This window comes from Zingiber officinale, chromosome 10A (assembly GCF_018446385.1).
Source record: "Zingiber officinale cultivar Zhangliang chromosome 10A, Zo_v1.1, whole genome shotgun sequence".
Classification (NCBI taxonomy): domain Eukaryota; kingdom Viridiplantae; phylum Streptophyta; class Magnoliopsida; order Zingiberales; family Zingiberaceae; genus Zingiber; species Zingiber officinale.
In genome coordinates this window covers 41,889,632-41,906,069 of record NC_056004.1, presented here as the reverse complement: position 1 = coordinate 41,906,069, position 16,438 = coordinate 41,889,632, and the positions used below count along the sequence as shown (strand labels likewise).

Genomic DNA, 16,438 nt, shown 5'->3' with positions numbered 1-16,438 from the left:
ATATACATCACACTTCAACCCATCAAAGAGTAACAAGGAATAAGTCGAACATAATCTTAAGCATTAATGTGAACTTGTGGAGTACATATTGTTTGAAGGAATGTATAATGAGTTAAAAATGTAAGCAATTCCAAGAAGAATGAAATGTTATCTAAAAGAATATAGTTTATTTTGAAATTAAGTTTGAACGGGAATAATGATTATTATCTCTATTGAGCATTGAAGATCATCCTTCTATGTGGTAGGAGTTCTAGCAATGCCTTTAGCACACCTGAATTCCAAATCCTTGTCTTTAAGAAGATTTGAGCTTATGATTTAATTAATTGAGAATATCAGTGATAAGACTTTTGATATATAAAATACCTTCATAAACTTTTTCAAAAACCCTAGGAACCCCAACAAAGAGAGTTGACTTCAGCTCCATAAGGTCATCCCTCAAAGCATGTATATCCTTGCATTTAAAGTCCATCAACATCATAATCAATCAAAAGGACTATACAAAAATATGTTTTCATACCCCTTGATAATAGCCAATAGAAGCCCCATGGTGGAAAATATATTCTTCAATTATTCGTTCAAGAATGTGAGCAAGGGGGAGAAAGGAGAGGTAGACATCATCTATTGTCATCTATAACATACAAACCAAGACATATATCATAGCTTATACTTAAGCACCATTAATAATAAACTAAACAATAGATATGAATAAAGGCAAGAATATTACCTTATCTTCAAATTGATTTAGGAATAGGTCAGTTCCCGTTACATATGTTGCAATGCATTCATGAGTCAATACAACACCTTCCGGATATCCTCTCATCCCACTCATGTACATTATCATGCATATATCAAGAGGTTTAGGAGGCAATGGATCTGATGTGTTCTCTTTCTCCTAAAAAGAAATATATAATTATTAAGCTAACAATCTAACATGTATGTTTTCATTAACTTAGTAATAAACTAACCATCTCAAGAATTTTGTCCCAAGAGTACAGTTTCATTTCGATGTTGGCAGCAGTAGCATTTTGTTTTACAATAGTAGAACCCAATGAAACAATTACTGCATAATTAAGCAACACTATGAGTGAAAGTTAAAATATTGGAACACTTAAAAGATGAGCATCCCCACCTTTGAGATGCATAGTAGATGTGTAGTTGGAGGACATGATCTGCAAAATGATAGACACATATTATATATGTTAAACTTAAACTCGACTTCCATTAAATTAAGCCCATTTAAAAGGCCCTTTACTCTATTCATTTTTGTCTCCTGGACAAAAGCAACAACAATCTCAGCATGTTCTACAATGTAACCAACAGCTCCTTCATCTGTTAACATATCATATAACTCGCATATCACATGCATATTAAGTTTTCAAACTCCAGAGGTCATTTACATACCTAGTGTATCGTAGAGTGGAACATAAACATAATTGTATCTATTGTAAGCCTGTGCACAAATTCCTTGGTGAGGATCAAGTTTACATAGTTGAAAAAATGCAAGCAATTTGGAGTACATCTTTTGGCAGCGGTATCTGGAACATACATCTTCTGGCAACGGTGCCTAGAATATACTTCTCTTCAAAACCTAATCTTGTGAAAGATCGATTTATGCAGAGATGCTTGGAACATACATCTTCTGGAAGCGGAGTTTGCGGGAGGCGAGTAATCACTTCCTCAGTGGAGATGGCAAGCAACGACGGCAAGGGAGAGGAGAGGCGGAGGGGCTTAGAGTTAGAGGAGCAAAGAATGCCACGACGAGGAGTGCCATCAAGGCGAAGCGAAGGAAGGCAAAGGTAGATTAGTCTGGCCGTGAGAGGAGTCTCATAAGTGCCGGGGCCAAGAAGCTGAAGAATGTGAGAGGAGTCGCAGTGAAGGGTCGAACACCTCATCGTTGATTTGCCGGAAAAGAATCAGGGGCGATGGAGGCAAGTCTTTGACGAAGGAGATGGGTCTTTGATGAAGGAAGTGAGAGGTTTTTTTTGGCATCAGGACTTTGTTAAATATTTTGGTTTAAGAAAATTAATATTTTAACCAAAATATCTATTGTCTTAAAACCTAAAAAGGTAGAAAAAGACAACGGTCAGAAAAACCGTTGTCATAACCCTGTAACAATAGTTAAACACAACGATTTTAAAAATATATTGTCGTAGCCCCTCTAAATAATGCCAAAAGGGAACGATTTTTCAAAAATCATTGTCTTTCTTAAAAAAAGTACAAAAAAACAACGGTTTTTGTTAAAAATATTATCTTTTAACTATTGTTGATTGCATATTTTCTTGTAGTGAACTAATGAAGACAAAGGCACCAACTGAGATAGCACTCCCATCATCTCCAACCCTAATATAGTTGTAGCCTTTCACCTTCAACTATTTGATGACAATGAGAAGAAGGCAAGCTAATGTGATGGGTCATTCGATCACACACCCGAATCTACAGAATCTCGACAATCATCTTGAGACAATCTCCCAGCATGTCTTCGACACACTTTGATCTCCCACAATGTTGTATTAATGACCAGATGTGGCATGCTAATCATGACCTTGATATGTAATCTCATATATGGCTAACATTAATGATGCCTAACTCGTATATTCTTGAAGCGACCAATAGTGAAGCAGTAAGTTTCCTTAGCCATGTCAGCTCTAAGATCTGGTTGGACTCAGACCTCCTTTGACTAGACTCGAGGGTGGCTTGTGATATGGGGGATAGGAGGCCTACACGTGGCAGTTCCATGTCAAAACTCAGGTTTCATGATCAAAGTTAAGTATAGGTGGAGGTCAAAGCAGACCTAGATGACAGACTCAATCTTAGGGGCTTAGCCCACCAGACTCCTCTGACTCAATCCACATGTCTCCTCGAGCTCAGTCCACTAGACTCCTACAATTTGGTCCACCTGACTCCTCAGACTCATTTTCTCTGACTCCTCGGGATCGACCCACCAGACTCCTCCAACTTGTACCACCAGACTCTCCAGCTAAGTACCCCAGGCTAATTTCCCCCCTAATGTGAGGGTAGAATATGAAAACCTTGATATGTGGAACTCGACTTCATCTCTGACTCAACCTTGCCTCTTCATCCGTCCCTGAGCCAAGCTCATACCCCACATGGCCCATCTAAAATACAGGAGGCGTGTGGATAATGAAGTGAGGTAACTGTTTCATTCATAAGACTATTTCTCTCGGAGGACATGGAGAATGGAAACACGCATACTGGAGCACATAAGTAACAGAAGCACACATCTCAAAGAAGGTGGATAATAGATGTGCACATCCTAGATAAACGGGCACATTTACATCTCTTTAAAAGGTCACTTGCGCTCGCGGGCGTAGGCAGGCGCACACATAGATATTCTAACTCTTCTTCTCTACATCTTCTCTCTTTCTCCAACCCTTGTCCTAATTAACTTAAGCATCTGAGTAGTAATATTGAGTCCAACCTTGGTACCCATTATAATGTCTTACTAAGTGTATGTCGGAACTTTGTGAGTTTTCTTTGCCATCATGTCATCTGCAATCTTTTCCACAATAGTTACTCTTCGTTGACTCACCCGATTGCAATCTCAGACAGCAACATGCACAAACCCTCATAATTAACGCAAGAATTAATGAAAGTCAATTCAAATAAAAGCATTGATTAATTACAATTTTAATAATTTAAAAGTTAAAACTAAATGAAATGCCCTTTTAATAATGCTATCAGGCGTCTAGTTGTTCCTATTTACAATATTAAAAGACTTTGTAGTAATCAATAATCAATAAGTGTATAAACCCTTATAATTAACGAGAGCATTAACTGAAGAAAAAAACATTGACTAGTGCTTCTTTAAAATTTTAACAATTTAAAAGTTAAGGACAAATGATGAAATGACATGACCATTTAATAATGTTGTCAAGAGAGCTACCGTCTAGTTACTTACATTTACAATATTAAGACTTGGCCGTCATTACTAATCAATAATTATATGAACCCTTGTAATTAAAAAATATTGCAGTTGTCAATAAACAATAAGTGTATGAACCCTCATAATTAACGAGAGCATTAACTAAAGTCAAGCAAAATAAAAAGCATTGACTAGTATTTCTTCAGAATTTTAACAATTTAAAAGTTAAAGACAGATGAAATGTTCTTTTAATAATGCTGTTAGGAGAGCCATCGTCTAGTTGCTCTTATTTACAATATTAAATGACTTTGCAGAGGTCAATAGTCAATAATAATTTTTCCTAATTGAGATCATTGATGAATGAGCCACGAAATAGTTATCTTCTATATTCATGAAGTCGCCAAACACCAAGAAAGAGTCGAGCCTCAGGAATGCCTGGAAAGCGAAAGAGAGAGTTAGAATGGAGGTCAAAGATGTCCTAACTCAATCATTTCGATGCCTAAGTCAATTTTCGATGGCGAAGATGGAGAAGAAGAATAGTAGATGAGAAGATATCGATGGTTTGTTCATATAGGTGTGTATGTACTTTTGCCTGCGAAAATGAGTTCCTTTTATATTACTACTAAAGGAAGGGAATGATATCTCTCTCCTCCAAGTTGTGATTGATGGAATGTTATATTCAGGTAGAGAATGTGTCATATCGTCATATTAGAGGGTTATATCACTCACATCTTGTACTATAGAAGGTACTATAAAAGATCATGTGAGGTCACACTATGTCAACCATGTTGTTCCACATGCTATGATAACCCACGTGTTGTCTCACATGCTATGTCAGACCACGTGACTTCTCACGTGCTATTGACCAGCTGGGGTAGTTAGGCTAGAGGGTTTGGCATGTTAAGTGGAGAGGTGTCAGATCAACTAAGCCAAGAGGAACCGAGAGGAGTGAGTAGGAGCATCGGATCGACTAAGCCGAAAGGGACGAGCAAGAGCGTCGGATCAGCGAAGATGAGAGGGATGAGCAAGAGTGTCGGATTGATAGGACTTCTAGTCTCAGGTAGGCTGAGCCGAATGGTAAAGCTACTATAAGTATCCCGTGATAGTTTCGATATAATCAACCAAGTTAAGTTAGGTCCTGTTTGTGTTTGATACCTTGTGTCTAAGTGTGCAGAAACTTAGGAGTACAAGAAGTTGAGCAGAAGATGCAGCGGATGAGAAAGATGGCATGTGAATGGAGCCGATGGGCTCAATGAATCCAAGGGACGAGAAACTATGGAAGAGTACACTAGTGAATGAAAAGGATGTGCACGACGTTCAAGGGATGAGAAACCGGAGAGGAAGTCTGTTCGAGAAGAAGGTCAAAGTTGCGTTGGGGTGAGCTCAACTCTGGATAGCTAGAGCATCGCCCACACAAAGAAGACAAGCTAGAAGCTTATCTTCCCTATGGAAGGCACCTCCAACAAGCTTGAAGGTGCCCTCAAAGCCTTATGGAAGGTGCCTTCAAGCATGTTGAAGGCACCTTCAATACCCATTAGCTGAAGAGAAAGTTTTATCTTTGATGAATTAAATTTAATATATTGAAGGCGCCTCTGAGCCATGGATAGATTTTTCCAGGGGTTATAAAAGGTCCCCTAGAGTTAGAAATTAACAATAACTTCTGTATTAATTTTCCTAGTCATTTCTAAGTTGTCAAGGTGTGTAAAAGGCTTCTCTGCCTTCAACAAAGGAGTTTTTTAGTGAACTTTTCAACACATTGGATTAACAACCACCTAGGTTGTAACCAAGTAAAACTCTGACCTTTTACCTATTCTTTTAAGTTGTTTTCATTAATGTTAATTGTCCATATTTGCTTAATCTAATCGTGCATCCTTACTAAGCAAAAGCAAGAGATTATTTTTCTAACTTTGATCACAGGCTATTCACCCCCCTCTAGCCAGCTATATCGGGATTAACAAGTGGTATCAGAGCCTAATCACTTCAGAAGAACTAACCACTGACCGAAGCAAACAAGACGATGGCTAGATCGAGTATCTACCCGCTGAAATTTGAGGGGGAGTTCACCCTATGGAAAAAGTAAATTGAGCTATTTTTTAAAATCGACTTTGAAGTTTTTTTAATAATCAAATATGATTTTGTAGTTCTAAAAGATCAAAAAGACAAACAAAAAGAATAGTACCTTTGGATAAAGAAAGAGCAAGCGGACTTTATAATGAATGGACGCGCTGAATTCTACCTGCTAAGTGTACTACCACCTCAAGAAATCAGCAAGATCAGTGCCTACAAATTAGTAAAGGAACTTTGGCAAAATTTCCTAGAGATATACGAAGGAACGTCAGAAGCAAAGCTCGTGAGATGGGACCTTCTCTGGAACCAACTAACAAACCTCCGGTTGAAAGAAGAAGAGTCAATAGTGCAACTGCACGCCAAACTAAAGGAACTGATCACTGGACTCACAAATATTGAAGAAAATGTAACAAATTGTGATTCTCTAATGTATGCATTGAATGTTTTTCTAAAGACACCTGAATGGTCTTCAATAATCGACCCCTACTATATTTCTAAAGATCTAGATGTAAGTACATTAGAAAGTTTATTTTCCACTTTAGAACTTCACGAATCTAGATATGTAGAATTAAATGACCCAAGTTAGACAATTGCCCTGAAGGCAAGAATAGACGATCCAGACTCTGAAACATCCATCGACGAAGACAAGGTAGCGTTAATGGTGAGAAAGTTTAATAAATTTATTAAAACTAATAAATTTAATGAGTTGCAAGAGAAAAAGCACCTTCAGAGCCAAAGGAATGTTCGATACTATAACTACTAAGAAGAAGGGCATATCAAGGATGACGACCTAAACTGAATAAGAAGGACAAAGACAAGAGCAAAAGACCAACAAGATCGAAGCACAATACCTTAAAGGCAATGTGAGACGAATCATCGTCATCAGAATCAGAACTAGAAGAGTATGTCAGATTAGCCTTGATGGCTGACCACCAGAGGGATGTCGAAAGTTCCTCATATATGAGCATTGACGAAGGGGGAGGATCTTCAGAAGAAAATAGTGATAAAGGGGGAGTATTAGATCACGAGGTAAGTGGGGTCCGTGCATTACCTGTTGAAAAATCATTTCAATTTATTAAAAAGCTTTCTAAGAATATAGTAAACTTAGAAAAAAAATACTAAGTTAAAATTAAACTTAGCAAATTATTTCATATCCTTTAGATATGTATGATAACCTCAAACTGAAAAATAAAAAACTAAAAGCAAAAATAGAGAAAATAAAAAATGATGCATGCTAGAATTCAAATGATTTTCAAAAATTAAATTTTAAAATTAATTGGTACATTAGAAATTATAAAGGACAAATAAAGATTTTTTTAAAAAATTATGTACTGTCAAAATTTTTAGTGAATCTAGTAGGGAGGAACATATATTAAGTTCTGAAATCCTTTTTAGGTTAAATTCTCCATTTTTATTAATTTATTAGGATAGAAATTATTTGACATAGAAAAATATTTTTTGAATAATCTTTTATTTGAATTTTCTATTCAAAATTTCTAGACTAATAGAACGGTAGTATTTCTATCTAGGATTTTTTTTTGAATTTTATAATAAAAAATAATATTTTTATGAATTATATTCTGAAAATTTAATTTTTGATATAAAATATTTAATCAAATATAAATTTAAAAATTTTTATTTTTATGCGATTGAACAATTTGTTTTACACATCTAGGAAAATTAGAAGAATTTTAGAGTTGAAAATATATTTTTAAAGATTTATTTTAAAAAATTTTGTTACTCCAATGAAATAAATTATTTCTATTAAATTAAATAATACATGATCAGGCGGTTAGAACAGGGGACCCCCATTTTGAGGGGTCAATGCCACGCTGGAGTCAAAAGGCCAAAGGGCCGACCGGATAAGGAGGGGCCGACAAGGCCAAGGGGCCGACCGGAGAAGGAGGGGCCGACCTCCCAACCGGCCCCGGCCGGCCGACCGGTGAATAGCCGAAGGCAAAAGGCGCCCCGACAGAACTCGGGTTCCGACGCTCAATGGAATAGTAACAAGGAGCCGAGCGGAAGGCCTAAGAGAAGGTGACATACTGCTAACAGTCCCCACATAGTACCCTACCGAAAATATCCCCAGCATATAGATACCAACGGTAGGCCGGACGGGATGTGAGTGTCGTCCGGCGCGTAAGATGAGGGCTGGCCGGACGGACTCCCCGTCCAGCCGGCCTGCCGAACGCCCCGGCCTGTGGTCGGTAGAGAAGGACCAGAACATCTTATGACAGCTGTCAAGGCCTATGGCTAGGCCATACTCTAAGTCTGACAACGAGGTGTTCTGTTGTCCCATCGAGGACATGCTTGGACTGTAGCAGTATGGCGTCAGGTAAGCTTTCTGACAGACACATACCGAGGTATGGCCCGCGGACATGTAGGCGCCTCGGTGGACGTGCAGGAGCTCTCTCACCACTCTATATAAAGAGCCTCATACTTCGCCGGAGGTACGTGGGATACAACTTTGGAGCCACTTGTTTTACTGCTAACTTACCTGACTTGAGCGTCGGAGGGTCGCCGTCGGGAACCCCTTCCCGGCCCGACTTCTATGCAGGTTCGCCGGAGCTTCGTACGATAAGCCGGGGATCTCCATCAGCGACTCGGAGAGAGACACGTGCCCAGCGCCCGTTGATTCAGCCTTCGGACAGGATCAAATTGGCGCCATCTGTGGGAACGCTCCTGCATCCGAACGGAAGCAATGGACGAAGCTGGACGACCGCATTTGGTAATGCTCTCCACAGAGGAACTTGACGCGTTGATCAAGACAAGAGCTGCCAAACTTATGGAGCAGAGACAAAAGTCACAAGCTGAGCGGGCAGAGCAGCAAGCAACATCAGCATCAGGCGGCCGAGCGGAGGCATGGCAGGCCACCGTTGCATTTCATCGGGCCCTATTCCGCACCCGCGAAGCCGCAGCAACTAATAGAGATCGGGGATCTTCTTCTGATGAAAGGCCTAGACGAGATGACAGAAAAGGAAAAGCATCCCGAGCGGACGCATCGCCCGAGAGGGTCAACCGCCAATTTTCAGAGGCCATTCTAAGAGACCCTCTGCCCAAGCACTATGTGCCTCCGACGATCGGCGAGTACAATGGGACAACCGACCCGGATGATCATCTGGGTAAGTTCGATAACACAACTACTCTCCATCAATACACAGATGGAGTAAAGTGCCGAGTTTTTCTTACCACTTTATCGGGATTAGCTCAACGGTGGTTTCGGAGGCTGCCGGACGGATCCATCACAAGCTTCAAGGACTTCCGGACGGCCTTCCTCCACCACTTCGCAAGCACTCGACGCTATCAAAAAACCAGCGTTAGTCTGTTCGCCATCAAACAAGAAGCCCGTGAATCGCTCCGAGCTTACATCCAGCAGTTCAACAAGGTGGCAATGGATATTCCAACGGCCACCTCGGAGACCATGATGAATTCCTTCACACAAGGCCTCGTGGATGGAGATTTCTTCCGATCGCTCATTCGGAAGCTGCCCCGAGACTATGATCACATGCTACACCGGGCCAACGAATATATCAACGTGGAGGAAGCGCAGGAGGCCATCCACCCAAAGGACCAAGGGCCGAAGCAATCCGCTCCCCCCATGCCAGGTCTCACGTGCAAGAGGTAGCTGCCGCCCGGCCCAAGCCAAAGAAGAAATGGACCCCGATGTTCTGCTCCTTGCACCGGATGGATACGCACAACACAAGGAATTGTCGAAGTCTTCCCTTCGTGGCTCATCCCGTTCCCCGGAATGGCGGCCGACGGTCTCCCTCAGTCGACAGGTGACATAGAACTCATGAAGCCGATCGGACGTAGGCCGACAGGCGACAACAACAGACTCCCGATCGGCATCGCTCTAAGAGGCTGGAGAATCGCCGAATGTCAAGAGAACGGTCCCGACCCTCCGCTTGGGAAGAAGAAAATAGAGGCAATACTTCCCGAGGTGAAATCAACATCATAGCTGGTGGGCCGACCGGAGGAGACTCCAACCGAGCAAGAAAGGCAAGCGTCCGGCAGCTCCAGAGCGGGCGAGTGGACCCGAAATCAGTTTTGGGCCTGGGGACTTGGAAGGAGTTGAAGTGCCCCACGACGACGCTCTGCTCATCAAAGCGGTAATAGCCAACTACACTATTCACCGCGTTTTTATTGACACAGGAAGCTCGGTCAACATAATATTCAAAAAGGCGTTCGATCAACTACAAATTGACCGTGCCGAGCTGCTTCCCATGACAACCCCCCTCTACGGGTTTACAGGTAATGAAGTCCTACCGGTCGGACAAATCCGGATGACTATTTCATTGGGAGAAGAGCCGCTCAGAAGGACACGTACAGCAAACTTCGTGGTAGTCGACTCTCCCTCATCATACAACGTCATTTTGGGACGACCGGCTCTCAGCGAGTTCCGGGTGGCCGTCTCCACCTTCCACCAGAAGATCAAGTTCCCCGTCGAAGATAAAGTCGGAGAAGTACGAGGAGATCAACTGGCAGCTCGACGATGCTATGTTGAAATGGTCCGAGCAGAAGCAAATTCCGCTCGGAAGTCGCCACGGATCGAGGTGAATGCTATAACTGAAAAGCCTCCCTCTTTAGTTTACGAAGAAAAAGAGGAAGTGCAGATACACCCGACCCGATCGGAGGCCACGACCTTCATCGCGTCCGATCTGAAGGCGAATCAGAAAGAGGAGGCGATCCAATGTCTCCGAGGGAACCATGATGTCTTTGTCTGGTCGACACATGAGCTGCCTGGAATTTCACCAATTATAGCGCAGCATGAGCTCCATGTCCGACCGGACGCTCGGCCAGTAAAGCAGAGAAAAAGAGATTTCAGCGTCGAGCAGAACGCCATCATCCGGGCGGAGATGGAGAAGCTTCTGGAAGCCGGCCATATACGCGAGGTACAGTTCCCCAACTGGCTGGCGAACGTAGTATTAGTCTCCAAGCCGGGCAACAAGTGGAGAGTATGCATAGACTTTCGGGATCTCAACAAAGCTTGCCCGAAAGACTTTTATCCTCTGCCCCGGATAGATAAGCTGGTGGACTCTACGGTCGGCTGCGATTACCAAGTGCCGCTCGCCCGTGAAGATCAAGAAAAAGTCAGCTTCGTGACGGCCGACGGCACCTATTGCTATAATGTGATGCCATTCGGATTGAAGAATGCAGGAGCCACATATCAGCGCCTGATGAATAAAGTATTCAGAGAGCAGATCGGGCGAAATCTGGAAGTATACGTGGACGACATTCTCATCAAGTCCGTCCGAGCGGCCGATCTCCTCAAAGACATGGAGGAAACCTTCCGAACGCTACGCAAATATGGAGTCAAGCTAAATCCCCAGAAGTGCCTGTTCGGAGCAAAAGGAGGGTGTTTCTTGGGGTACATAGTGACCGAGCGGGGCATCGAAGCAAATCCCAGCAAGGTGAAAGCTCTACAAGACATGCCGCCTCCAAGAAATGCAAGGGAAGTGCAGCGTTTGACCGGTCGGATAACTGCTCTGTCCAGATTCATCTCCAAAACTGCCGACCGGAGCCTTCCTTTTTTCAAAATCTTGCGCAAGGCCAATAAGTTTCATTGGGACGAAGAATGTGATCGGGCGTTCGAAGATTTGAAGGCATATCTGAGCTCTCTCCCAGTATTAGCCAAGCCGACTACGGGTGAGCCACTTTATATGTACTTGTCTTCAACAGAGCAAGCAATTGGCTCGGCACTAGTGAGGGCGAGCGGAGAAGAGCCTGTGTATTTCCTTAGTCATATCTTAAAAGATGCTGAATCTCGCTACACTGGGCTCGAGAAGCTGGCTTTCGCTCTGGTCCTCGCCGCTCGGCGCCTTCGTCCATACTTCCTGGCGCATACCATCATTGTTAAAACCAATAGCCCCTTCGAACGTGTATTACTAAATCCAGAAGCGTCCGGGCGGCTCATCAAATGGACGACGGAGTTAAGTGAATTTGACATCCAGTACCAACCCCGCTCGGCAATCAAGGCACAGTCCTTGGCAGATTTTGTGACCGAAGTGCAGAATTCTGATCCAGAAGCTATGTGGAAAATATTTGTGGACGGATCATCCACTCGGCTCGGAAGCGGGATTGGAATACTGTTGCTCTCCCCTCAAGAAGAAAAGATGCATTTATCCGTCCGGCTGGATTATAAAGCTACAAACAACGAAGCAGAGTATGAAGCCCTCATAGCCGGCTTGCAGGCAGCACGGCATGTGGGTGCCGGTCGGGTAACGCTTCATTCAGATTCCCAGTTGGTCGCTCAGCAGCTCTCTGGTACCTTCGAGATCAACAGTGTTTGGCTCAAGCTCTACGCTGAAGCCTTTGAGAGGCTTAAAGACAATTTATAGAAGTCATTGTCCGGAAAATACCTAGAGCAGAAAATCAAGCGGCCGATGAGTTAGCCAAACTCGCAAGCTCAATAACGCCGATCGCCATTCAGCAACCAATTGAACAAGTATTGTTGGTGGCGCACGTCGACCGTATGGAAGGCCTTACGTTTCCGAGCGACTGGAGAACACCCATCACGGACTTTCTGCGCTCGGGCGCCACACCGTCCGATCAAAATGAAGCCCAGCTGCTAAGGAGGAGAGCCGGTCGGTTCACACTCATCGGCGATCAGCTTTACAAGAAGGCTTTCTCACGCCCGCTGTTGAAATGCGTGAGCTCAGAGGACTCGGCTTACATCCTCCAAGAAGTACATCAAGGATCATGTGGAGGACATCCGGGCGAACGATCGCTGGCTAAGAAGATCCTGCTGGTCGGGTACTTCTGGCCAACCTTACAAGCAGACGCCGCTCAGACCGTGTCGACATGCCTTTCGTGCCAGAAGTACCATAACTTCTACCACCGACCGGCAGAGGAAATGAAGGCATCAACAGTCTCCTGTCCATTCGATCAGTGGGGAATGGATATCGTTGGTCCATTTCCTATGGCGACCGGACAGCGGAAATTTCTGCTAGTGGCGGTCGATTATTTTTCCAAGTGGGTGGAGGCCGAGCCGCTAGCCAGGATCACCGAACAGATGGTCAAAAAGTTCATATGGCAGCACATCATCTGTCGGTTCGGCATCCCTCGCCGACTGATTTCTGACAACGGGCGGCAATTCACAGGAAAGTTGCTCGAAGATTGGTGCCAGAGCTATGGCATCGAGCAACACTTCACGTCCGTAGCATACCCCCAAAGCAATGGTCAAGTTGAAGTAGCTAATCGGGAAATTCTCCGTATTCTGCGTGCTCGGCTCGACCATTTGGGAGAAAGTTGGGTGGATGAAGTGCCGGGCGTCTTATGGGCCATCCGAACGACTCCAAAGGAAGGGACAGGCGTCACGCCTTTCCACCTGGTGTACGGCGGCGAAGCGGTCATTCCTATTGAAGTCGGCATCGAGTCCGTCCGGATCCAGAGCTATGATGATGGCAACGTCGAACGGAGGAACATGGAGTTCGATTTGGTCGATGAGGAGCGAGCCAAGGCGTCCGTTCGGCTGATGGCGTATCGGCAGCGGATGAAGCAAAACTACAACCGCCGTGTAATCCCCAGATCATTCCAGGTCGGCGACCTTGTCTGGAAGAAAGTCAAGCCGGTCGGCGATGTCGGCAAGCTGGAAGCTCCCTGGGCGGGCCCCTTCAAGGTTATCGAAAAGCTCCACTCGGGCGCTTACTATTTGGAGGATGAAGACGGACGGCAGCTGGATCGGCCATGGAGCGCAAATCATCTCCAGCCTTATCGAGCTAGATGAGAGGTGCACCGATGTAACTCATTTTTGTGTATATGCTAGTCGCCTATGCCCTTGTAATGCAGGAAGCAAAAAGATAAAATCACATTGAGCATTATCCGCCGAACGGCCTACTGCGTGAAGACCCCGTGCCGTTCGGCCGGGCATATAAATTACACGAGCCAGAGGCTCGAAGGCAAAGACCCCGTACTTTTCGGACGGGGTGTATATTATTCGAAGCAAGATCGAGGTCAAAAATCCCGCGCCGTTTGGCCGGGAGTATGTTAGCCCCGTGCCGGTCGGCCGGGTATATAATAAAAATTAGCCTTAATAGGCCGTCGAGCTCCGACGTTAAAAATCGAGAGACGAGCCGGCGTCTATAAACTCTCCGAGCGGAAGACCGAGACGAGCTGGCGTCTATAAACCCTCCGGCGGAAGACCGTCGAGCTCCGACGTTTATAAACCCTCCGGCGGAAGACCGCCGAGCTCCGGCGTTAAAAATCGAGAAACGCGTCGGAGTCTTCGGCGGAAGACCGTCGAGCTCGGCGTTAAAAATCGAGGCGTCTATAAACCCTGAAGACCGCCGAGCTCCGGCGTTAAAATGCGTCTATAAACCCTCAGAGCCGGAGCTCCGGCGTTAAAATCGAGAGACAGCGCGTCTATAAAGCGGAAGACCGCCGAGCTCCGACGTTAAATATCGAGAGACGGCGTCTATAAACCCTCCGAGCGGAAGACCGTCGAGCTCCGACGTTAAAAATCGAGAGACGAGCCGGCGTCTATAAACCCTCCGAGCGGAAGACCGTCGAGCTCCGACGTTAAAAATCGAGAGACAGGCCGGCATCTATAAACCCTCCGAGCGGAAGACCGTCGAGCTCCGACGTTAAAAATCGAGAGACGGGCCGGCGTGTAACGCCCCAACTCCTGGGTACTAAGTTGTGAGTCGGATCGCTACATTAACTACTGAAGCTACTGTGCTGTACTGTGCCCTAAACTGGGTAAAATAAAGTTTCGCTAACTGACTCTGTTAAACTGACAACTGGTACACCCATGCTGTTATAAGGAAGGGTTCAAGACCTTTCCGGTTGGGGTATATGTGCTAAGGAGGATGCTTGACCTCCCGTCTGAGCTAGAACTCAAAGCTAACTTCCCAGCTAGCTGTTGTTCGATCCACGTCTCGACCAAACTTGCCGCGATTCTGTGCCCTGCTGGATCGGTCTGCGGACCGATCCAGGTGTGTCTGGATCGGTCTGCAGACCGATCCAGGCACCTGGAGACGCTGGGATGCCTTCTGTTCGATGCTGGGTCGGTCGGCTGACCGATCCAAGGAGATACAGTAGGCTACTGTATCCATCTGGATCGGTCGGCTGACCGATCCAGGAGAAAATCGATCCACCGATCGATTGGGGTGTCTGATATCAAACTGAATTTCTGATTTCCAGCACTGATTCGTGCCAAAAATCACATACACAAGCTCTATATACATGAAAAACACTCTAGCATGTAAATACTAACGTTCTAAACATGATAAACTAAACAAGACATAGTTTACTAAGCTATAACACCGAGTAACAAGACTAAGTCATAAAACTAGACATGTTAAGTACTAGAACTGAAATAAAAGCGTATAGATCCCAAGGATCTTTATTCCAGACCCCTTGCACACACACATCATCGTAGCATCGCCCTCTTACCGGTATCTGCAGTATAAGAAAAATAGCATCTGTAAGCTAAGAAGCTTAGTAAGAAACCATCTACCTCACAAAAACATGCAACGATGCGATTATGGTTTTAAATCATGCTGTTTGAAAATTGAACTGAGCATGGCAACATGGCATGGCATAAAACATGTACTGAACTGATCATGGCATACAAACAAGCTGAGCATAGCATACTATATCTGAACTAAGCATAAATACTGAACTGATCATGCATATACATCTAACTGGTCATGAACTCAAATCATGAAACTTAACTGAGATAATTAACTGAAACTGAAACTAAGTTAGTGTTTCAATCACTGATTACGTATTTGGAAAACTATATATATAATAATAGATGAAAATACTAAACATGCTGCTGGGCCCTGGCAACTGTACTTACTGTGCGCGCATCCCTACGAGACCCGGGATTGCAAGTTCCGAATCCAGCAGGGTTACTAGGTTATCTGAACCTAGGGACGACTGTGGGAGTCCAGCCCATGGATATCTGATCCAAGTACAGTGCCAACTAAATAAAAGTAAAATACTGAATACTGTTTTATTTTACTTTGCTGTTCTAGGTTATCTGAACCTAGAGCTAGGTTATCTGAACCTAGAGGCTACTGTGGGAGCCCACCCAATGGATATCTGATCCATATAGCTGTAATAACTGATAATAAGCTGAATAAAATGTTTCTAATACATTTTACATGCTGTTAGGACGCCTACTGGTGCATCCTTCTGAACTGGGCATTCTACCGAATGCTTGGTGTGCACTAAAAGCACACCCTAAAACTGAAAACTGTAGAACTACTGAACTAACGCCAAAACTAACAAGCGAGAGCAATTATATTGCAGGTGAGGGGTTTCTTACCTCAATCGCAAGGTTTTCTTACGATTCTATCCGCTAGGTTTTCCGGAAAAACTGCTCCGTTCGACGAACCGCTTACGTCCTCGCGTTCCTCTTGCGGAGAAGAACCAACTTCGTGCTGGTGTTGTCGCCGGAAAGTGAACACACGATCCTAGGGAAGGAACCCTAGGTCTCCTTTACTTTGTTTGCTGCGCCGAGAGAAAGAAACGGGAGAGGGA

The 16,438-nt window shown here is 44.3% G+C and overlaps 1 protein-coding gene across 1 annotated transcript; it reads right to left on the bottom strand.

Annotated features, from left to right (window-relative positions):
- Positions 1-209: 209 nt before the first annotated feature.
- LOC122026625 (long chain acyl-CoA synthetase 1-like) lies at positions 210-1,892 on the bottom strand. Its single transcript, XM_042585358.1, has 9 exons — positions 1,635-1,892; positions 1,402-1,564; positions 1,253-1,329; positions 1,130-1,169; positions 966-1,060; positions 725-892; positions 518-628; positions 364-451; positions 210-271 (listed from the first exon to the last, which is right to left on the bottom strand). Exons 1-9 carry the CDS (start codon positions 1,890-1,892, stop codon positions 210-212), a joined length of 1,062 nt encoding a protein of 353 aa, XP_042441292.1.
- Between the last annotated feature and the right edge of the window lie 14,546 nt (positions 1,893-16,438).

Coding starts and splice junctions, on each gene's coding strand:
- LOC122026625 (XM_042585358.1), bottom strand. CDS start 1,892: ATGAGGTGTTCGACCCTTCACTGCGACTCCTCTCACATTCTTCAGCTT. Junction 893..965: donor GGGACAAAATTCTTGAGATG/GTTAGTTTATTA, acceptor ATTTCTTTTTAG/GAGAAAGAGAACACATCAGA. Junction 272..363: donor TTTTGAAAAAGTTTATGAAG/GTATTTTATATA, acceptor TTTGGAATTCAG/GTGTGCTAAAGGCATTGCTA.